The 23,465-nt window shown below is 45.7% G+C and overlaps 1 protein-coding gene across 1 annotated transcript; it reads left to right on the forward strand.

Annotated features, from left to right (window-relative positions):
* The first annotated feature begins 2,315 nt into the window (after positions 1-2,315).
* Positions 2,316-19,686, forward strand: LOC100357184 (coatomer subunit delta-like). The gene is given in 9 exon segments (XM_070065173.2): positions 2,316-2,597; positions 3,037-3,216; positions 3,338-3,543; positions 4,194-4,335; positions 4,338-4,363; positions 11,489-11,654; positions 13,642-13,789; positions 14,451-14,559; positions 19,425-19,686. Coding segments are annotated over 9 exon segments (1,503 nt in total). The 5' UTR covers positions 2,316-2,318; the 3' UTR covers positions 19,672-19,686.
* Positions 19,687-23,465: the final 3,779 nt, after the last annotated feature.

A 23,465-nucleotide genomic window follows, 5' to 3' on the forward strand; every position in this document is an offset into this window, starting at 1 on the left:
AGAAGGAAAATCCCCCTTTTTTCATTTTCTTTTTAAAGATTTATTTATTTGAAAGGCAGAATGACACAGAGAGATCTTTCATCTACTGGCTTACTCCCCAAATGTCCATAATAGTGAGGGTTATGCCAGTTTGAAACCAGGAGCCAATAACTCTATCCAGGTCTCCATGCCAGTGGCAGGAACCCAAGCACTTAGGCCATCATCCACTGCCTTCCAGGCACATTAGTAAGAAGCTGGGTTGGAAGCAGAGGTGAGACTCAGTCCTAGGCACTCCCGTATAGGATATAGATATCCCAAGTAGCAGCTTAACATGCTGTACCACAATGTTGACCACTCTCCTCACTCTTTTTTTTTTTTTTTTTTTTGACAGGCAGAGTTAGACAATGAAAGAGAAAGAGAGAAAGGTCTTCCTTTTTCCACTGGTTCACCCCCCAAAATGGCAGCCACGGCTGGTGTGCTGTGCCGATCCAAAGCCAGGAGCCAGGTGCTTCCTCCTGGTCTCCCATGCGGGTGTAGGGCCGGGCCACAGCAGAGAGCTGGACTGGAAGAGGAGCAACCGGGACAGAACTGGCGCCCCAACTGGGACTAGAACCTGGGGTGCCGGTGCCTCAGGTGGAGGATTAGCTAAGTGAGCCACAGCGCCAACCTACTCTCCTCACTTTTTAAAAATATGCATGTATTTGAGAGTCAGACAGAGAGAGCTCCTATCCACTGGTTCATGCCCCAAATACTGCTATAGATGGGGCTGGGCTAGGTTAAGTTCAAGACCTGGGAACTCAGTCCGGTCTCCCACAAAGGTGGGAAGAACCCAGTTATTTGACAGTGGTGCTATTGCTTCCTGTGTTAGTAGGAAGTCTTAACATCTGGAGTCTTGGCCGGCGCCGCAGCTCACTTGGTTAATCCTCCGCCTGGGGCGCCGGCACCCTGGGTTCTAGTCCCGGTCGGGGCGCTGGATTCTGTCCCGGTTGCTCCTCTTCCTCTCCAGCTCTCTGCTGTGGCCCTGGAAGGCAGTGGAGGATGGCCCAGGTCCTTGGGCCCTGCACCCACAGGGGAGACCAGAAGGAAGCACCTGGCTCCTGGCTTCAGATCGGTGCAGTGTGCCGTCGTCCCCAGCGTGCTGGCCGTGGCGGCCATTTGTGGGGGTGAACCAATGGAAAAAGGAAGACCTTTCTCTCTCTCTCTCTCTCTCACTGTCTAACTCTGCCTGTCAAAATAAATAAATAAATAAAAAATAAAAACATCTGGAGTCTTAACTCCAACCCAGGCATTCCAGTGTGGGATATAGGCATCTTAACTGGTGTCTTAATAATTAGAATTGGTGAGCCGGCGCCGTGGCTCAATAGGCTAATCCTCCACCTTGCGGCGCCGGCACACCGGGTTCTAGTCCCGGTCGGGGCACCGGATTCTGTCCCGGTTGCCCCTCTTCCAGGCCAGCTCTCTGCTATGGCCAGGGAGTGCAGTGGAGGATGGCCCAGGTGCTTGGGCCCTGCACCCCATGGGAGACCAGGAGAAGCACCTGGCTCCTGGCTCCTGCCATCGGATCAGCGCGGTGCGCCGGCTGCAGCGGCGGCCATTGGAGGGTGAACCAACGGCAAAGGAAGACCTTTCTCTCTCTGTCTCTCTCTCTCACTGTCCACTCTGCCTATCAAAAAAAAAAAAAATAATTAGAATTGGTAATTTTTTTTGTTCTGTTCCTCTCTATATGCCTAATATATGTTCTTATCTTTCATTTTTTTTTTTCAAAGATTTATTTATCTGAAAGTCAGAGTTACACAGAGAGGCAGAGAGAGAGAGGTCTTCCATCCGCTGGTTCACTCCCCACATGACCACAACAGCCAGAGCTGAGCTGATCTGAAGCCAGAAGCTAGGAGCTTCTTTTGGGTCTCCCACATGAGTTGGGCCATCTTGTACTGCTTTCCCAGGCCATAACACAGAGCTGGATCAGAACTAGAGCATCTGGAACTCGAACCAGCACCCATATGGGATGCTGGCGCTGCAGGCTGGGGCTTTAACCCGCTGTGCCACAGCACTGCCACCACTCCCCCGTATGCCTTTAATTTGTATAATCAGACCTCTGTAGATACAGACTTGGAACAAAAACTACAAACTTTTCTTTAGGTACATTTTTGAAAAATAGGAAGAACAGATTTATTTTCCTCTACTTCTGCTTTGTTTTATGAACTGAAATGAAAAGTGATGGAGTCTGAGTCAGCACTCTGCTAGTAGTCATGTCACTAACGATTGTGTCATTCTGTGGAAGATGATGAGAAGTTGAGAAAGCAAATGTGAAGAAATAATTAACTAGTACTTATTTATATATGTGTTCCTGGCAGGTGCTGTTGGCAGCAGCAGTCTGCACAAAAGCAGGAAAAGCTATTGTTTCTCGACAGTTTGTGGAAATGACTCGAACTCGGATTGAGGGTTTATTAGCAGCTTTTCCAAAGTTGATGAACACTGGAAAACAACATACATTTGTTGAGACCGAGAGTGTGAGATATGTCTACCAGCCTATGGAGAAACAGTACATGGTACTGATCACTACCAAAAACAGCAACATTCTGGAAGATTTGGAGACTTTAAGGCTCTTCTCGAGAGTGGTAAGAGTCCTGTAATTTTCATTTCCACTTTTTATCTGACAGTTTTTGAGTGAAACTTTCTTCCCCTAAAATGGATTATTTTTATGAATTTGCAGCTTTCTTTAGCAGCTCCTTATTCATTTAGCAGACATTTATTGCATATCCTCTAGTCTGTAAGTATCCCAGAAGAGAATATGGGAGCTACTGCTTCTTTTCTCCCTTCTTAAGAAGTTATCTTAATCTGACACATTTGGCATAGTTTTTAATGTTTTTTAGATACAACTTACTGATATACACAGAAACACAAAGACTTTATGCCAAAATCTTGCTTTAAATAAAGACTAGAAAGGAGCTAAGAAAGGAACTCAGGTTTATTAGAATTTATATATTTAAAGGGATAAGACTTGGAAACACAGATGCTGATAAATTGTAATTCTTTTCCATTGCTGTCCATGATTAGATCCCTGAATATTGCCGAGCCTTAGAAGAGAATGAAATATCTGAACACTGTTTTGATTTGATTTTTGCTTTTGATGAAATTGTTGCTCTGGGATATCGGGAGAATGTTAACCTGGCACAGATCAGAACCTTCACAGAAATGGATTCTCATGAGGAGAAGGTTTTCAGAGCAGTCAGAGAGGTAAATCTTGGGGCTGCTGGGTAGAATGTCTATCTCAGTCTTCTCTAATCTGGGTTTCTTGTTTTTACTTGCTAATACAGATTGTGCTCAAAACTACATCTGTGTATGTCCCTTTCCATAGACTCAAGAACGTGAAGCTAAGGCTGAGATGCGGCGTAAAGCAAAGGAATTACAACAGGCCCGGAGAGATGCAGAGCGACTGGGCAAAAAAGCTCCAGGATTTGGGGGATTTGGCAGCTCTGCAGTGTCTGGAGGCAGCACAGCTGCCATGATCACAGAGACCATCATTGAAACTGATAAACCAAAGGTGGCACCTGCACCAGCCAGGTATAACCCCGTATATTACCAGTATCCCTAGATGCCGGGTGAAGGCCGTATGTGTGTGTCTGGAGTGATACCTGATTTCTAAGCAAGCTGTAAATAATGAGACTTGATGAAATCAGATGCAGTGTTAAATTTGACTACACAAAATATAAGGAGAAAAGAGAAATATAAATCATGTTTTTCCTTTTGTGTAAAAGAATCCTGTGACCTCAATTTCCTATGAGACATATCTTATTTTGGAAAGGGAAAGGTATTTAACTTGTTTCTGGGATGAGTTTTAATTTTGATGTTCAAGGATTGATTATAGGGGGAATGTGTGAACTACTTAAAATTATATGCATAATTTTGTTTGTGCACAGGTACATTTATCTGGATGGAAGGTAAAGAATTTTCTTCAGATCCTATGTAATTATAAAAATATGCCATTGGTCCTTGAGTACTCAAAGCTTGAATGTTAATAGTGCCTGTCAGCTGGCAGTTTGGACAGATTTATAAGTCAGAACATGAATAGGCTAGTTCCCTACCAACACTAAAAGCTTGGGTTTTTCCCTTGAGATGTTTACATTCCTCTTAAAGTAGAGAAATTCACTGATATGGGTTGTTAATGTTTTGGGTTTTTAAAAAAATTTTTTTTTTTGTATTCTTCCACTTAGGCCTTCAGGCCCCAGCAAAGCTTTGAAACTTGGAGCCAAAGGAAAGGAAGTAGATAATTTTGTGGACAAATTAAAATCTGAAGGGGAAACTATCATGTCCTCCAATATGGGCAAACGTACCTCTGAAGCAGCCAAAGTGCATGTTCCACTCCACCTATTAATATGGAAAGGTAAGCAGTAACTTTTTCAGTAAGGACAGACCATGTTATTTTATTTTTTAAAGACTTATTTATTTGAAAGAGTTAGAGGGAGAGGCAGAGAGAGACAGAGACATTACCCATCTGCTGGTTCACTCCCCAAATGTCTGTAACAGCCTATGTTGGGCCAGACCAAAGCCAGGAGCCAAGAGCTTCATCTGAGTCTCCCACGTGGGTGCAGGGGCCCAAGCACTTGGGCCATCCTCTGCTGCCTTCCTAGGCACATTACCAGGGAGTTGGGTCAGAAATGGAACAACCAGTACTCGAATTGGTACCCATATGGGATGCCGGCATCCCAGCTGGAGGCTTAACCTCCTGTACCACAAGCCCCAGTGGCTTATCCTAAGATGGACTTGAATCAGGGAGCTAAAGCTGTGTTCACTCCATACTATATTTTGGTGTGTTTTTCTCTTTTCTTTGTGTGTGTTTTTCTCTTTTTAGTGAATGTGTTTATTTGAAAGACAGAACAACGTAGAAGGAGAGATAGAAAGAGAGAGAGAGAGAGAGAGAGAGAGAGACTGACTGCTTCTATAGCCGCAACAGCCAGATCTGGTTCAGGCTGTAGCCAGGAACCAGGAACTCCATCCTGGTCTTTGATATTGGTGGCAAGGTCCCAAGAACTTGGACTATGACGCACTGCCTTTCCGGGGTATTAGCAGGAAGACTGGAAGCAGAGAAACCAGGACTTGAACTGGCACTCCAACATGGAATGTCACTAACCCCTAGCATATCTTTTTTTTTTTTAAGTTTTTTTTTTTTTTTTGAAAGAGTTACAGAGAAGGGTAGTGACAGAGAGAGGTCTTCCATCTGCTGGTTCACTCCCAAGGTGGCCGCAACAGCCGGAACTGTGCTGATCCAAAGCCAGGAATCGGGAGCTTCTTCCAGGTCTCCCACATAGGTGCAGAGGCCCAAGGACTTGGGCCATCTTCTGCTGCTTTCCCAGGCCATAGCAGAGAGCGGAATTGGAAGAGGAGCAGCTAGGACTAGAACCGGTGCCCATTTGGAATGCTGGCGCTTAAGGCTAGGACTTTAACCTGCTGTGCCACAGCACCGGCCCCAAGCATATCTTTTTTTACTTAAACTATAAGGAGTTCAAATTAAGCCTTTAATCTAAAATTTATAAATGTCTTGAACCAAAAATTAACATATTAGGCTTTCCTTTTTAAATATTTGAACTTGGTATGGAATAGTTTGTCTTTTATCTCTGGACTGTGGTATTGACTGGTGACATTTTTAGGTGGTAGTTATCAAGTTCACATATGCATGACTCAGATTTGTTTATTTTTTTTAAGATTTATTTATTTACTTGAAAGCCAGAGTTATAGCAAGAGAGAGAGAGAGAGAGAGAGAGAGATCTTTCATTGATTCATTCCCCAAATTCCATAACGGCCTGAGTTGGGCCAGGCTGAAGCCAGGAGCCAAGAGCTTCATCTGAGTCTCCCACATGGGTGCAGGGGCCTAAGCACTAGGACCATCCTTTGCTGCTTTCCTGGGCACATTAGCAGAGAGTTGGATCAGAAGTGGAACAGCCAGGACTCGAACCAATACCCATAAGGGATGTTGGTGCTGCAAGGGGTGGCTTAACCTGCTGCACCACACCCCCCACCCCAGTGACTCAGATTTCTTGACTTAAAGCCCAGACGTTCTACTGTGGTTGTTGGTTTTGAGGTCAAGTGAAAGATGAGTCTGGAAAGATACCTTTACCAGGTGTGCATAAAAGAGGAGTTATTTACATGTCCTGCTCTTCATGAAATGAACAGGGTTACATCACGAAAAGTCTCTTGATTCGCTAAAGCTCTGTGCTATTCTGCGTATGCACTGAATGAAACAAAGCCTTCACACTTTTTTAAAAAGATGTTGGAGACCATTGTGTATTAGAGTTGGGACTCTTCTGAATAATGAAATACCTCTTGTGCATAGTAAACTGGAGTGAGAGTAAAATGGGACCTTGTGTTGTCTTGTGATACAGTCCTCTGTGTTTTTTTTTTGTTCGTTTGTTTTAAAGAATTATTTATTTGAAGAAATTATGGGATATGTACTCTTTAGAATACTATACTGCAGTAAGAAACAACGAAATCCAGTCATTTGCAACAAAATGGAGAAATCTGGAACACATCATGCTGAGTGAAATAAGCCAGTCCCAAAGGGACAAATACCATATGTTCTCCCTGATCGGTGCCAACTGACTGAACACCAAAAAGGAAACCTGTTGAAGTGAAATGGACACTATGGGAAACGGTGACTTGATCAGCATAGCCCTGACTGTTAATGAACAACTTAATACATTATCCCTCTTAGTAGTTTTTTCATCTGTTTTACTTAATATGACTGGTTTAATTCTGTAATTAATACACAGTTATTCTTAAGTGTTAAAAATTAACTGAAATGTGATCCCTGTTAAACATAAGAGTGGGAATAAGAGAGGGAAGAGATGTATAATTTGGGACATGCTCAAGCTGACTTGCCCCAAATGGTAGAGTTAAAAACATACCAGGGGATTCCAATTCAATCCCATCAAGGTGGCATGTACCAATGCCATCTCACTATTCCAAGTGATCAATTTCAGTTCACAATTGATCATAATGAAAGGACTAAGAGTCAAAGGGAGCACATAAACATAACACTAACCGATAGAATAAATAAAGGGGAGAGTGATCCATCATGGGGAGTGAGATACTCAGCAGTCTCATAGAATGGCAGATGTCCTAACTAGCACTCTGGCCTCAGAATCAGCCCTAAAGGCATTCGGATTTGGCTGAAAAGCCCATGAGAGTATTTCAGGCATGGAAAGCCAAGATACTCTGGCAAAAGATCTCTGCGAGTGAGATCCCAGTGGAAAGAACAGGTCTTCAAAGAAGGAGGTACCTTTCTCTGAAGGGAGGAGAGAACCTCCACTTTGACTATGACCTTGTCTAAACAAGATAAGAGTCAGAGAACTCAGAGGGCTTCCATAGCCTTGGAAACTCATGACCGGAGCATAGGGAGACTACTGATGCCATAGACAGGAGTGTCAATTGGTAAAGTCAACAACAGGAGTCACTGTGCACTTACTCCTCATGTAGGATCTCTGTCCTTAATGTGCTGTGTATTGAGATTTAATGCTATAACGAGTACTCAAACAATATATTTCACTTTGTGTTTTTATGGGGGTGCAAACTGTTGAAATCTTTACTTAATGTATACTAAACTGATCCTCTGTAAAAAAAAAAAAAAAAGAAAAGAAATTATCAATTCCCAACTTGACTCTCACTGGGATTAAACATGACAATAGGTCTGATCTGATTTCATCATCATTTAAAAAAAATCATCTATTATTTTTCACTTTATGTTTCTGTGTGGGAGCAAACTGTTGAAATCCTTACTTAATGTATACTAAGCTGATCTTCTGTATATTAAGATAATCGAAAATGAATCTTGATGTGAATGGAAGGGGAGAGGGAGTGGGAAAGGGGAGGGTAGTGGGTGGGAGGGACGGTATGTGGGGGAAGCCATTGTAATCCATAAATCGTACTTTGGAAATTTATATTCATTAAATAAAAGTTAAAAAAAATATTTGTATTAAAATAACATTTTCCAATAAAAAAAAAGAATTATTTATTTGAAAGACAGAGTTATAAAGAAAAGCAGAGCTAGAGGGAGAGAGGTCTTCCATTCCGTTGGTTCGCTCTCGAAATGACCACAACGGCCAGAGCTGAACTGAGCTGAAGCCAGGAGCCAGGTGCTTCTTCCTGGTCTCCCATGCAGGTGCAGAGGGCTCAAGGACTTGGGCCATCTTCTACTGCTTTCCCAGGCCCTAGCAGAGAGCTGGATCAGAAGAGGAACAGGCGGAACTTGAACCGGCACCCATGTGGGATGCAGGTGCAGCAGGCTGGGGCTTTAACCCACTGCGCCACAGTGCTGGTCCTCCCCTACCCCTTTTTAAAGAACTGTTTGGTTCCTTTGTTTCTAGTTTTTTTACACTGAATTATTTTGGAGATAAAGATTTCCTTATTTGAAGCTGTAGAGATGATATCTAAATGCAGTGCCCTACCCTAGCTGGATCTATCCTGTACTACCATAAAAGAGTAGGTCAGCTGATAAAATTGGCATATGGATGGTAGATTAGCTAAAAGTATTACATCAATGTAAATTTATGAAGGTGAAGATGTACTGTGGTTGTTTTTTTTTTTTAACTTTATGTTCTCCTGTTATTTTGTTCATCTTCCTTTAGCTATAGTTTCTTTCTTGTTTGAAAGGCAGAGTTGCAGAGAGGCAGAGGCAGAGAGAGAGAGAGAATCTTCCATCCACTGGTTCATTCCCCAAAGGCTGTAACGGCCAGAGCTGAGCTAATCCAGAGTCAGGAGCTTCTTCTTCTGGGTCTCCCACGTGGGTGCAGGGGCCCAAGGACTTGGACCATCTTCTACTGCTTTCCCAGGCCATAGCAGAGAGCTAGATTGGAAGTGGAGCAGCAGGGACTCGAACTGGTGCCCATATGGGATGCTGGCACTGCAGCGCTGGCCCCTGTGGTTGTTATTAAGAAGTATCTTTATTATTACTAATATACACTGAAATATTTAAGTATAAAGGGACAGGGCCAGCGCTGTGGCACAGCAGGTAATGCTGCCTCCTGCAGTGCCGGCATCCCATATGAGTTCCAGTTCAAGTCCTGGTTGCTCCTCTTCCGATCCAGCTCTCTGCTATGGCCTGGGAAAACAATGAAAGAGGGCCCAAGTCCTAGGGCCCCTGTACCCACATGGGAGACCCAGAAGAAGAAGCTCCTGGCTCCTGACTTTGGATCAGCTCAGCTCTGTCTGTTGCAGCCTTTGGGGAGTAAACCAGCGGATAGAAGATTCTCATTCTCTCTCTCTCTCTCTGCCTCTGCCTCTGCCTCTCTAATAAATAAATAAACCTTAAAAAAAAAAGAATAAAGGGATATGATTTACAAGTATATAACCTGCATCTTAATGGTTCTGGGAGAGGGAAACAGTCAGATATATGCATATGTATGTAATGTTTAGAGAGAATATACAGATGCGAATAATAAAACAAATGGGTAACTGGTAAATTCTAGGAAAGGATATGTGTGGAAAGTTTATATTTTTTAAAGTTTGAAAAGTTTGAAGTTGTCTTCAAATAGAAGGTTGTTTTAACTATCTTTCCTCACAATTCTCTACTATTCATTGTATGGATATACCTTTTTTTTTTTTTTGGACAGGCAGAGTTAGTGAGAGACAGAGAGAAAGGTCTTCCTTCTGTTGGTTCACCCCCCAAATGGCTGCTATGGCCAGCGCACTGCGCTGATCCGAAGCCAGGAGCCAGGTGCTTCCTCCTGGTCTCCCATGCGGGTGTAGGGCCCATGTGCTTGGGCCACAGCAGAGAGCTGGACTTGGAAGAGGAGCAACCGGGACAGAACCGGTGCCCCAACTGGGACTAGAACCCCCTGTGCCGGCGCCGCAGGTGGAGGATTAGCCTAGTGAGCCGCGCCGCCAGCCTGGATATACCCTTTTTTTTAAAAAAAAAAAAAAGATTTATTTATTTATTTGAAAGTCAGAGTTACACAGAGAGAGAAGGAGAGGCAGAGAGAGAGGTCTTCCGTCTGCTGGTTCAGTCCTTGGATGGCCACAATGGCCGGAGCTGTGCCCATCTGAAGCCAGGAGCCAGGAGCTTCTTCTGGGTCCCCCAGGAGGGTGCAGGGGCCCAAGGACTTGGGCCATCTTCTACTGCTTTCCCAGGCCACAGCAGAGAGCTGGATCAGTAATGGAGCACTGCTGGCAGTGGCTTTACCCGCTATACCACAGTGCTGATCTCGGATATACCTTCATTAATTTAAGCAGCCCTCATTAATGGGTACTGAAGTTGTTTCTAAACTTTTGCTATTACAAAACAATTATTCAGTGAATAATCTAGTACAGTGTTGTACATAGGTGAGAAGTGATTCATAGGATAAATTCTAGAGAAGAACCACTGGATCAAAGGGTGTAATGTTTTTGATTTGGATAGATATAATAGCATTTAAAATTGAAAGTTGTGGGAGTGGGCATTTGGCCTAGTGGTTAAGCTGCAGGTTTGAATGCCTTTGTTCCATGTTTGGAATGCCTTGGTTCAGTTCCTATCTCTGGCTCCTGACTTCAGCTTCCTGGTAATACAGACCCTGGGGAGCAACTGTGATGGCTCAAGTAGTTGGGTTTTGCCACCCATGTGGGACACCTGGATTGAGTTCCTGGCTCCTGGCTTTGAACCTGGCCTAGCTCTGGCTGTTTTGGAAATTTGGGAAGTAAACTAACAGAAGGGAGCTTTCTCTCTTTCTGTCTCTCTGCCTCTTGAATAAATAAAATTTAAAAAGTTTTTAGGGACAGGTGTTTCACCTATCAGTTAAAGCTTTAGCAGGAATGCCCACATCCCATTTCAAGTGCCTGAGTTCAAGTCTTTGCTGAACTCTGAACTCTAGCTTCCTTTTGATGGGCACCTCAGGAGGCAACAGGTGATGGGATCCCTGTCACCCCTATAGAAGGCCTGGATTGAGTTCCTTGCTCCCAGATTTTACCTGGCCCAGCCCTGGCTGATGTGAATATTAGAGACTGAACCAGCAAATGAGAACTCTTTTTATGTCTCTCTTTCTTTGTCTCCCTGCCTGTCAAACAAAAAGAAGATAAATATTGAGACCTTACCCCTTCACATGCCCCTGAAATTCATAACCAAAAAAATGTTTTAAAATTCTGATACATGTGTGGTGCAGCAGTTGGGTTGCCATTTGGGATTCCTGCATCTCATGTTACAGTGCTTGGTTTGAGTCCCAGCTAACCCACTTTCCATCCAGCTTTCTGCTGTTACACACCCTGGGAGGCAGTAAATGATGACTCAAGTGGTTGAGTCCCTGCCATCCATGTTGGAGACCCGGATGGAGTTGTAGCTCTTTGCTTTGGCCTGGCCCAGCCCTGGCTATTGCAGGCATTTGGTGAATGAACCAGCAAATGCAAGATCACTCTCCCATCTGTCCCTGCCTTCCAAATTAGAAAAAAAAAATTTTTTTTTGATGGCTATTGACTGTTAATCCTTGAAGAAAGGGAGTTTGTTGTGACTTCTACCTTTCTGAACAAATTTATCACTTTGTCTTTATAGTGTACATATGAAGATTGAAGAAAAGATCACACTAACCTGTGGACGAGATGGAGGATTACAGAATATGGAGTTGCATGGAATGATCATGCTTAGGATCTCAGATGACAAATTTGGCCGAATTCGTCTTCATGTAGAAAACGAAGATAAGAGAGGGGTACAACTGCAGGTGAAAGACCTAGCACAGTCTCAACTAGCATTCCTTATATTTACCACAGAACACATAAAATTATTTGTGTGATGTAACTGGTGCCATTCTGCCGCCCACTTGGGAGACTCAGATGAAGTCTGGCCCAGCCCTGGCCATCTCAGCCATTGGGGGAGTGAATTAGTGGATAGACGATCCCTCTCCCTCTCCCTCCCCCTCCCCCTCCCCCTCCCCCTCCCCCTCCCCCTCCCTCCCTGCCTTTCAAATAAATTAATAAATTTAAGATAAAAAGTTGGAGTAGGTGCTGTGGTGCAGCAAATTAAACCATCACTTGGGATGTCTGTATCTGATTTCAGTGTGCCTGATTCAAGTCATGGTTACTGTGTGCCTTTTTTTTTTTTTGACAGGCAGAGTGGATAGTGAGAGACAGAAAGGTCTTCCTTTTGCCGTTGGTTCACCCTCCAATGGCTGCCACTGCTGGCACGCTGCAGCCGGCGCACCGCGCTGATCCAAAGGCAGGAGCCAGGTGCTTCTCCTGGTCTCCCATGGGGTGCAGGGCCCAAGCACTTGGGCCATCCTCCACTGCCTTCCCAGGCCACAGCAGAGAGCTGGCCTGGAAGAGGGGCAACCGAGAAAGAATCCGGCGCCCCAACCAGGACTAGAACCCAGTGTGCCGGCGCCGCAAGGCAGAGGATTAGCCTAGTAAGCTGCGGCACCTGACTACTGTGTGCTTGATTGAGCTTCCTGCTAATGTACCTGGGAGGCAGCAGGTACTGCCCCAGGTACTAGGGTCCCTGCCACCTGGATGGAGTTCCTGGCTCCTGGCTTTGGCCTGGCCCAACTCTAGCTGTTGCAGTCTCCAAGCAGCATTTTTTTTTTTCAATTTAATTTTAGTGCACGGAGGCCAGGACAGGGGTGCGGGCGCCAGGTCTGCCCATCTCCCCCCGCCCCCCGCCCCCTGCCCCCAGGAGCCCACGTGATGGGGGAAGGTGGAGCCAGGGCCTGGTCCCACAGTTCTGGCAACAAGGCCTCAGCCCGGGGCGACCCTGACAGCAGGGCGAGCTGGGCCTGGCGCTGGGGTGGGGACACACAGGCTCCCAGCTCCCCAGCCTGCCTGGGGCCCAGCCCCACGGGCGCCCCGTCTGCACCCGAGGCTCAGCGCCGGGCCCGTGCAGGCTGCAGCTTGGGGACACGGCTGGGAAGCGCCAGGCACCAGGAAGGGGGCCTGTGTGGTGCTTGGAGCCCACTGTGTCGGCTTCAGATGTCGAGCGCCCAGCCTGGCTGGCCCAGAGCCGAGGGTGGACACGGCTGGAGGGACAGTCCCACATGTGGAGCCAAAGTCCAGGGTCCCCTGGAAGCCAGGGCTCCAAAGACCCCCAAGACAGGGGTCAGCATGCTGGTGCCTGTGGGAGCCACAGCCTGACTCCTGCTGACGCCCCTGAAGGCACAGCCATGCCCCCCCACCCCACCCCGGGCCTGGAGGCCACCCTGCCCCCACCCCGCCCCGCTCTTCTCCCCGGCGCTTCTATCTTTTCTTCTTCTTCTTCTTCTTCTTCTTCTTCTTCTTCTTCTTCTTCTTCTTCTTCTTCTTCTTCTTTTTTTAAGATTTATTTATTTATTTGAAAGAGTTACACAGAGAGAAGAGAGGAAGAAAGAGAGAGGTCCTCCATCCGCTGGTCCACTCCACTCCCCAGTTGGCCACAATGGCCAGAGCTGTGCTGATCCGAAGCCAGGAGCCAGATGCCTCCTCTGGGTCTCCCATGAGGGTATAGGGGTCCAAAAACCTGGGCCATCCTCTACTGCTTTCCCAGGCCATAGCAGAGAGCTGGATTGGAAGCGGAGCAGCCAGGTCTCCAACCAGTGCCCATATGGGATGCCGGTGCTTCAGGCCAGGGCCTTAACCTGCTGCGCCACAGCGCTGGTCCCCCCAACCAGCATTTTAACTGCTGTCCCCAGAGTTTGTTTCCTGTCTACTGTGTCTGAACCTCAGTTTGCCTTGTCATTCCAGACCCATCCAAATGTGGATAAAAAACTTTTCACTGCAGAGTCTCTAATTGGCTTGAAGAATCCAGAGAAGTCATTTCCAGTCAACAGTGATGTAGGGGTGCTAAAGTGGAGACTACAAACCACAGAAGAATCTTTTATTCCACTGACAAGTAAGCGCCTCTGGCCTGTTTGACTAAGCTACTCTGCACTGAGATCTAAAAAAAGCTCTGGCTTATACCCTCTTATCTTCATTGTCATAGTGAAGTTCTTTTTGACAAAATGATCTTTTATCAAAATCAAAAGAATTGGGATCTCATTAGGTAGGGTCAGGCATTGTGGCATAGCAGGTAAAGCCGCCATCCGTGTCACCAGCATCCCGTATGGTTCATGTCCCAGCTGCTCTACTTCCATCAACCCAACTCCCTGCTAATGGCCTAGGATATGACCTAAGGGTTTGGGCCCCTGCCACCCATGTGGGAGAGCTCCTGGCTTCAGCCTGGCTCAGTGCTGGCCATTGCAGCCATCAGGGAAGTGAACCAGAGATTGGAAGATATCTCTCTCTCCCTCTCTCTGTAATTCTGACTTTGAAAATAAATGATGAAATTCAGTACCCTATTTTAAGTTTAGATTGTGGGCCATGGAAGCCTTGAAGGATTTTGAAAATGGATTTGGTGTTTAATCATAGTCTCTAATTTTTAATTTTAGAACTTGTTTTAAATATAATTTACATTAAAATTTTGTAGATGTGAGCCTGTCGATAAGATTTCATTTGCTTTCTTTTCTATACTCTTTGTAATAATTATGGAATGATGGCTTTGCTTTTCTCCTCAGCTAATTGCTGGCCTTCAGAAAGTGGAAGTGGCTGTGATGTCAATATAGAATATGAACTACAAGAAGATAATTTAGAACTGAATGACGTGGTTATCACCATCCCACTTCCGTAAGTGGTGTCTTCAGTGTAGTTGTGTTCCCTACAGTGGGCTTACAGAACTGGTTTTGAAACTCCTTTTGCCTCTTAAAAATGCCAATTGTGAAAGAAGGCAGACGCAAAAGGCTACCCACTATGTGATTCTCTCCCTATGACTAACAGAAGTCAGGTGGTAGAGAGGAAGGTACTTGATTGCCACAGGACGCAGGGATGATGGAAATGTTTTATGACTTGATTTTGATAATGTCTGCAAGACTGCACACCCTAGTCACAATGCACTGGGCTGTACACTTTGGAAAGGCCAAGTTTTTATTGACTTTCAAGCCAAACCAAAAAGCCTATTTTTTTTTAAACAGGCAGAGTGGACAGTGAGAGAGAGAGACAGAGAGAAAAGTCTTCCTTTTGCCGTTGGTTCACCCTCCAGTGGCCACCGTGGCTGGCGCGCTGTGGCCGGTGCACCGCGCTGATCCAAAGGCAGGAGCCAGGTGCTTCTCCTGGTCTCCCATGGGGTGCAGGGCCCAAGCACCTGGGCCATCCTCCACTGCACTCCCGGGCCACAGCAGAGAGCTGGCCTGGAAGAGGGGCAACCGGGACAGAATCCGGCGCCCTGACCGGGACTAGAACCCGGTGTGCCGGTGCTGCAAGGCAGAGGATTAGCCTAGTGAGCAGTGGCGCCGGCCCCAAAAAGCCTATTTTAAGTTCTGCATCTCTGTTTTCAGATTTTGCTCCTCAGCATGTTTGTGTAGTAATGAAGATGTCCAGAAGGAGGAGCCACTTGTCAGTCAAACTTGCTCTATTTTGTTGAGCAACTTTCAGAGAAATGAAGTCTGTTAGATTGAATTTCCCTTTTTAGTTATTCTGTAAACTTTCACTAAAGATGAGCGTATGTGGTTAAGGGAACTGTTGATTCTTACGGGAACAAGATATTTACATTTGTTTCAGTAAATTTCCTAACAGCTTTATTGAAGTATAATTGACATAGAGTAAACGACACAAATTGTATCTTGGTAAGTATTGACATACATAGATCTGTAAAACCATCAGTACAATCATGCTAACAAAAATGTCTATCATCCTAAAAAATGTAGTGCCATAAGTTCTGTTGTACACGTAACTGGCCTGCTGTCTAGGATCACAGGGAATCTCCCTGTGTTGGGTTTATCTGCTCAGTACTGTTTCCAGTAAGTGTACACTGTTCATCAGTGAGTTCCCAGCTCCACTCATCATCTCCCAGCCCCCACAAGATTGAGCAGTTGTGGGTACCTGCAAGTGTACTCTTAGTGCACCTTTACTGTCACATTGCTCTGCAGAAAAAAATTATGTTGCAGGACCAAAAAGGGTAATAATTTAATTTGTAGTTTTGTTCCCTTAAAATTTAAGAAGTTTTTTTTTTTTTTTTAAGATTTAATTATTTGGTGCCGGTGCTGTGGCATAGTAGGCTAAGCCTTTACCTATGGCACCGACATCCCATATGGGCATCAGTTTGAGTCCAGATGCTCCTTTTCCGAATCAGCTCTCTACTATTGCCTGGGGAAGCAGTATACGATAGCCCAGGTGTGTGGGCCCCTGAACCCATGTGGGAGACCTGGAAGAAGCACCTGGCTTCTGGCTTCGGGTCACCTCAGCTTTGGCTGTTGGTGGCCATTTAGGGAGTAAACCAGAGGATGGAAAACCATTCTCTCTGTCTCTTCCTCTCTCTGTCTATGTAACTCTGCCTCTCAAATAAATAAAGGGCCAGCACCGTGGCATAGTGGGTAAAGCCGCTGCTTGCACTGCCAGCATCCCGTATGGGCATGGGTTCGAGACCCGGCTGCTCCACTTCTGATCCAGCTCTCTGCTATGGCCTGGGAAAGCAGTGGAGGATGGCCCAAGTGCTTGGGCCCCTGTACCTGCATGGGAGACCCGGAAGAAGCTGGCTCCAACCATTGCAGCCATTTGGGGAGTAAACCAGTGGATGGAAGACTTCTCTATATCTCTTCCTCCGCCTCTTTTTAACTCTACCTTTCAAATAAATAAGTCTTTAAAAATAAATAAATACATAAAATATTTTTTTAAAACGGGATTTGATTATTTGAGGGCATGCACTGTGGCACAGGGGGTTAAGATGCCATCTGCAGTGCCAGCATCCTATACGGGCACCAGTTTGAGTCCCAGCTGCTCCAGTTCCAATCTAGCTCCCTGCTAGTGGCCTGGGAGAGCAGTGTAGAATGGCCCGTGTCCTTGGCCCCCTGCCCACGTGACAGATCCAGAAGCAGCTTCTGGTTCCTGGTTTTGGCCTGGCTGAGCCTCAACCATTGCAGCCATTTGGGAAGTGAACTAGCAGATAGAGAATATCTCTCTATGTCCCTCCCTCTCTATAAAAATTAAAAAATGAAAGATTTCATTATTTGAAAAGCAGAATGACAGAGAGGAAAAAACAGAGAAAGAGATTTCCATCCACTGGTTCACTCCCAAATGGCCACAAAGGAAGCCAGGAACCTGGAACTCTTCCAGATCTCCCTTGTGAGCTGGCAGGAGGCCAGGTACCTGGGTCATCTTCCACTATCTTCCCAGGTGCATTAGCATGATATTGGATTGGAAGCAGAGTAGCCAGGACTCAGACTGGCACTGTGATAAGCAGTGACTTACCCCACCATGCCACAACGCTGGACCCTTAAATTTCAAAAATAATTAATCTGAAAGCAGAGTGACTAAGAGTGAGGGACAGACCTTCCATCTATAGGTTCACTCCCCAAATGCCCGCAATAGCCACAGCTGGGCCAGGCCCAAGCCAGGAACCAACAACTCCATCCGGGTCTCCCACATGAATGGCAGGGGCCCAAGTACTTGCGCCATCTTCTGCTGTCTCCCAGGGGTAATAGCAGGAGACTGGATTGAAGCAGAGTATCTGAGACTGGATCCCAAGAACTTCATGAGATGTGGGTGTCCCAAGCAGTGGCTTGACCTGCTGTACAAGATGTCTGCCCCTTTCTTCCCTTTTTAATAATTCAAGGCTTTACATTGTCAGATCTGGTTTTAGTCACTGTTACTTCTGTTTTTAAAAATGTGCTTTATTACTAGTTTTCCTTTCTTTTTTTTTAAAGATTTTATTTATTTGAGAGGTAGAGTTACAGACAGAGGGAGGGAGAGACAGAGAGAAAGGTCTTCCATCCACTGGCTCACTCCCCAAATGGCCGCAACGGCCGGAGCTGAGCCAACCCAAGCCAGGAGCCAACAGCTTCCTCCGGGTCTCTCACATGAGGGCAGGGGCCCAAGTACTTGTGCCATCTTCTCTTTCCTAGGCCATAGCAGAGAGCTGGATCAGAAGAAGAGCAGCCAGGACATGAACTGGTGCCCATATGGGATTCTGGCAGGCAGAGGCCTAACCTCCTGTGCCACAACGCTGCCCCCTTTTTGTTTTAATAAGCACATTTATTTATTTGTGTGAAAGGCAGAGTTACACACAGAGAGAGATATCTGCCGTTCAGGGATTCTGGCCACAACGGCCAGAGCTGGGCCAATCCAGAGCCAGGAGCCAGGAGCTTCTTCTGGGTCTTGCACTTGGGGGCATCTTCCAATGCTTTTCCAATGCTTTTCCAGGCGTATTAGCAGGGAATTGCATCAGAAGTGGTGCAGCCAGGACTTGAACTGGGCCCATATGGAATTCTGGCGCTGTAGGCAATAGCTTCACCCACATATGCCACAGCACCGGCTCCACCAGTTTTCCTTTAATGGAGTAACCATCTTAGTCTGCGCAGCTCAGTTGTTCTTTCGGAACAACAGAAGGCTGCCTTGAACTATTGTAGGATTTGGGTGTTGGTGACAGGTGGGGTTTTGTTTGTCAAGATTTATTTTACCAGGCTATTTTTAGGATTCCACAATTTTTAGGCTTCTCCATCTACCCCATAATTGTGGTTATGGTGGTTTCCTGTGTCTTAGTTCAATTTTGCAGTAGTCACCAGAAGAGACTGTAAGACGTTTACTATTGTCTAAGACTGACGTATCAGAATGAGAAATTTGAGCAAGGACAGAAAGGACCATAAAAAAAAAAGGACATTAAAATCTGTAAGGAAGAGTTAATATTCTTATGCCAACCTTAACGTTTTGTCTCCCTTATTTACTCTGCCCCTAAACAAGCATTGAGTGTCGCTAGTGAATTAAAAGTTGGTAAATTTAGAATGTGTAGGAGTAGGTGACACTGCCTCTCAGCCCCACGTGGGGGTGCAAAGTACATCTTAACTAGCCCTGGTTCTCTTGCAGATTGAGGACAACTTATGTATCTCTCTCCCGACATGTTTCTATTTTGCCCAGGGGTAATTAATTGTGCTTTCATTTACTGCAGTCCACTTACTAGATTGTAAATCACATAAGCCCACTGGCGTGGACTTCATTCAGTCAGTTTGAAAACATTTTAAAATCTTTTGAAAACACATCCTCTTAAAGACATAAATTGATCTTTATTGGTACTTAAGTTTTCCCTTAATATTATCAACCTGCTTTTTCTTCAACCGTCTTTATGAAATGAACTGAATTTCTTAAAAAGGCGGCAAACTGTTAATGCAGGGTTTTTGGAAATATACCCCAGTTCACACATTTGTCAACCTCAGTCCCCTGCCAACTCCCAGATCTAGTCTAAATTGGAACAACCCACAAGCATACCTGCTAAGTACCTGTGTTTGCCTGTATCTGCTGTCTACAAAGGGAATTGAGTGGAACCCTTAGTCAAAGTGCCAGGTCTTTGATCTTTGAAGTTATTAGGAAGCCTATTTTTTTCTAGAACTGCACAAAAATTGCAGTTCCAGAGGACAGAATTTCAGGAGCATAATCAAATTTGGGATTGATTTTCCTTGGTGTGGAGTTCTAGCTCCGGACGGTTAACTCGATGTTTCTTGTGACAGGTCTGGTGTTGGTGCACCTGTGATTGGTGAGATCGATGGGGAATACTGACATGACAGTCGACGAAATACCTTGGAGTGGTGTCTGCCAGTGATTGATGCCAAAAATAAGAGTGGCAGCCTGGAGTTTAGCATTGCTGGACAGCCCAATGACTTCTTCCCTGTTCAAGTTTCCTTCATTTCCAAAAAAAATTACTGCAATATACAGGTAACCCATTTTAATAGAGTGCATATATGGGGAAAGCACTAAGGTAGATGCTGGATAGATAGCATGGCTTAGCAGTACAAAATCATATGCATATATCCCCAGCGTATGCTGTTTCTGACTTGTATGATCGTGTTCAATTCCCTGCTTACCTCAGTTTTCCTCTCAAAGAATTCAATATGCATATGTATAAAAGTACTTATGGATTATATAATGTTCAAGATTTATTTTATTTATTTGAAAGGCAGAGTTACTAAGGAGAGATCTTGGGCTGGCACCGTGGCTCACTTGGTTAATCCTCTGCCTGTGGCACCGGCATCCCATGTGGGTGCCGGGTTCTAGTCCCAGTTGCTCCTCTTCCAGTCCAGCTCTCTGCTGTGGCCCAGGAAAGCAGTGGAGGATGGTCCAAGTGCTTGGGCCCTGCACCCGCGTGGGAGACCAGGAGGAAGCACCTGGCTCCTGGCTTCGGATCGGCGCAGCACGCTGGCCGTAGAAGCCATTTGTGGGGGTGAACCAACAGAAGGAAGACCTTTATCTCTGTCTCTCTCTCACTGTCTCTGTCAAATAAATTTTTAAAAAAATTAAAGAAAAAAAAAGAGATCTTCCATTCACTGGTTCACTTTTCAAATGCCCACAATAGCCCAGGCTGGGCCAGGCTGAAGCTAGGAGCCTTGAACTCCTGGTTGCCACATGGAGTTAGGGGGTCAAGGACTTGGACCAGCTTTTGCTACTTTCCCAGGTGCTTAACAGGGAACTGGATCAGACTCAAAATGGTACTCATTTGGGATGCTGGCATTGCAGGTAACCGCTGAACCCACTGCCACAAATACCAGCCCCAGTTGCCTATTTTTTTTAACCTTTTCTTTTTTTTTTTTTTTTAAGATTTATTTATTTGAAAGAGCTACACAGAGAGAGGAGAGACAGATCTTCCATCCACTGATTCACTCCCCAAATGGCTGCAATAGTTGGGGCTGGGCCAGGCTGAAACCAGGAGAGCCAGGAGCTTCTTCCAGGTCTCCCAAGTGGGCAGGGGGCCAAGGACTTGGGCCATCCTCCACTGCTCTCCCAGGCTACTAGCAGGGAGCTGAATTGGAAGTGGAACAGCTGGGACTCAAACTGGCACCCATTTGGGATGCCAGTGCTACAAACAGTGGCTTAACCTGCTGCATAACAGCGTGGCCACAACTTCTGATATTTTAAAATTCTTTTGCCAAAACACTTGGTTTGTTCACAAGAAATGAACAAAAGTTTTTTATTTAGAAGGTGAATTATTATAAAAGGTAAATATAAGTAAGTAGAAGCGATATGTTCAATTAATTATATCAATTACGTCACAGTTCCCTTCATTATTTCAAATAACCATGAGCTGGTTCTGTCATAGACGCTGCCGTTCAGGTGGGCAAGCATGAAGTAAATGTGTGAACTGTTCCTTTAGATAATTTTTAACTCAGTATTCCTCTAGGTTTTTTTCTCATTTTAATTTATTTGAAAGGCAGAAAAAAAGAAATCTCCCATCTGCTGGTGTATTCTCCAAATACCTACAACAACCAGGGCTGGGCTAGACCAAACTCAGAAACCTGGAATTCAGTTTGGGTCTCCCATATGAGTAGCAGGGATCCAGCTGTGTAAGCCATCATGCCATCCACAGTGTGCTTTAGCAGGAAGCTGGAATTGGGAACGGAGTCAGGTCTCAAACTCAGGCAGCCATCTGATATGGGATGCGGGCACACTATCAGTGTTGTAACTGCTGTGCCAAACACCTGCCTCTGTTCCTCCAGTTTTTGGAATTGTGTTACTGGAACCCATTTTTTGTTACTGTCTTCCCCTCTTTTTTTTTTTTTTTAAAGATTTATTTATTGGGGCCAGCACTGTGCACAGTGGGTTAAAGCCATTCATTGCCTGTAGTGCCAGTATCCATATCAGTGCCAGTTGAGTACTGGCTGTTCCACTTCCAGTCCAGCTCCCTGCTAATGCGCCTGGGAAGGCAGTGAAAGATAGCCCAACTGCTTGGGTCTCTGCACCCATGTGGGAGACACAGAAGAAGCTCCTGGCTCCTGGCTTTTACCTGGCCCAGCTCCAGCCATTGTGGCCATTTAGGGAGTGAACCAGAGGATAGAAGATGTTTCTTTCTGTATCTCTTTCTCTCTCTGTGTAACTCTGCCTGTCAAATTAATATATAAATCTTTTTTTTTTAAAGAATGAAGATTTATTTATTTATTTGACAGGCAGAGTTAGAGAAGGAGAGACAAAGAGATTTTCTCTCTGCTGATCACTGCCCAAATGGGCAAACAGCTGGGGCTGGGCCAGGCCAAATCCAGGAACCACAAGCTTCATCCAGGTCTCCCCTATGGAGGGCAGGGGCCCAAGGACTTGGACCATCTTCTGTTGCTATCCCAGGTGCATTAACAGGGAGCTGGATAGGAAGTGGAACAGCTGGGACTCGGACAGGTGCCCAAATGGGATCAGGTGTTGTAGGCAGCAGCTTAACTTGCTGCATCACAATGCCAGTCTTATGTCCCCCCTCCTCCTTTTTTTTTTAAAGATTTATTTATTTTAAGATTTATTTATTTATTTGAAAGTCAGAGTTAGAAAGAGAGGGGGGTGGTCTTCCATCCGCTGGTTCACTCACCAGATAGCCGCAACAGCTGGAGCTGCGCTAATCTTGGAGCCAGGAGCTTCTTCCAGGTCTCCCACGTGGGTGCAGGGGCCCAAGCACTTGGGCCATCTTCCACTGCTTTCCCAGGTCATAGCAGAGAACTGGATTGGAAGTGGAGCAGCCAGGTCTCGAACTAGCGCCCATATGGGATGCTGGCACTTCAGGCCAGGGCGTTAACCCGCTGCACCACAGCACCGGCCCCTAAAGATTTATTTATTTTATTTGAAAGTTAGAGTTACACAGAGAGAGGAGAGCTGGAGAGAGAGAAAGAGGTCTTCCATCCATCCCCAGTTGACCGCAGTTACCAGAGCTGTGCTGATCTGAAGCCAGGAGCTTCCTGTGGCTCTCCCACACTGGTTCAGGGGCCCAAGGACTTGGGCCATCTTCTACTGCTTTCCCGGGCCATAGCAGAGAGCTGGATCGGAAGTAGAGCAGCCGGGACTCGAACCAGTGTCCATATGGGATGCCAGCACTGCAGGCGGCAGCTTGGAAGTTATAGCTTCAGAGGAAGCTATTGGAAGCTATTAGAGGATTCCAAAGAACAGTTCTCTCTCTGTTAGTGGCATGACACCATCAGTATTGGGACCCATTTATCAAACTTATGACATTAGATAGAAACGGGTACATTTTTTCTGTTTGGGAACATTCAAAGATTAAGATAACACAATTGCTCTCTCAAAACCTCATTAGAGGGGCCAGCACAGTGGTGTAGTGGGTAAAGCCACCACCTCAGTGCCAGCATCCCATATGGGTGCTAGTTTGAGTCCCAGCTGCTCCACTTCCAATCCAGCTCTCTGCCATGGCCTGGAAAAGTAGTAGAAGATGGCCCAAGGCCTTGGGCCCCTGCACCCACGTGGTTTGACTCAGAGGAGGCTCCTGGCTCCTGGCTTCATATCAGTGCAGCTCCAGTCTTTGTGGCTAATTGGAGAGTGAACCGGCAGGTGGAAGACCTCTCTCTCTCTCTCTCTCTCTGCCTCTGCCTCTGCTTCTCTCTCTGTGTAACTTTGACTTTCAAATAAATAAATAAATCTTAAAAATAAAATTAAAAAAAACTCATTAGGAATGCAGCATTTGGGGCCACTGGCATCCTGTATCAGAGTACTGGTTCAAACCCCAGCTGATCTGCTTCTGATCTGACTTCCTGCTAAAGTGCCTAGAAAACAGTAGAAGATAGCCCAAATAC

Source organism: Oryctolagus cuniculus, chromosome 1 (genome assembly GCF_051225735.1).
Source record: "Oryctolagus cuniculus isolate XC-2025 breed Fujian yellow rabbit chromosome 1, ASM5122573v1, whole genome shotgun sequence".
Classification (NCBI taxonomy): Eukaryota; Metazoa; Chordata; class Mammalia; order Lagomorpha; family Leporidae; genus Oryctolagus; species Oryctolagus cuniculus.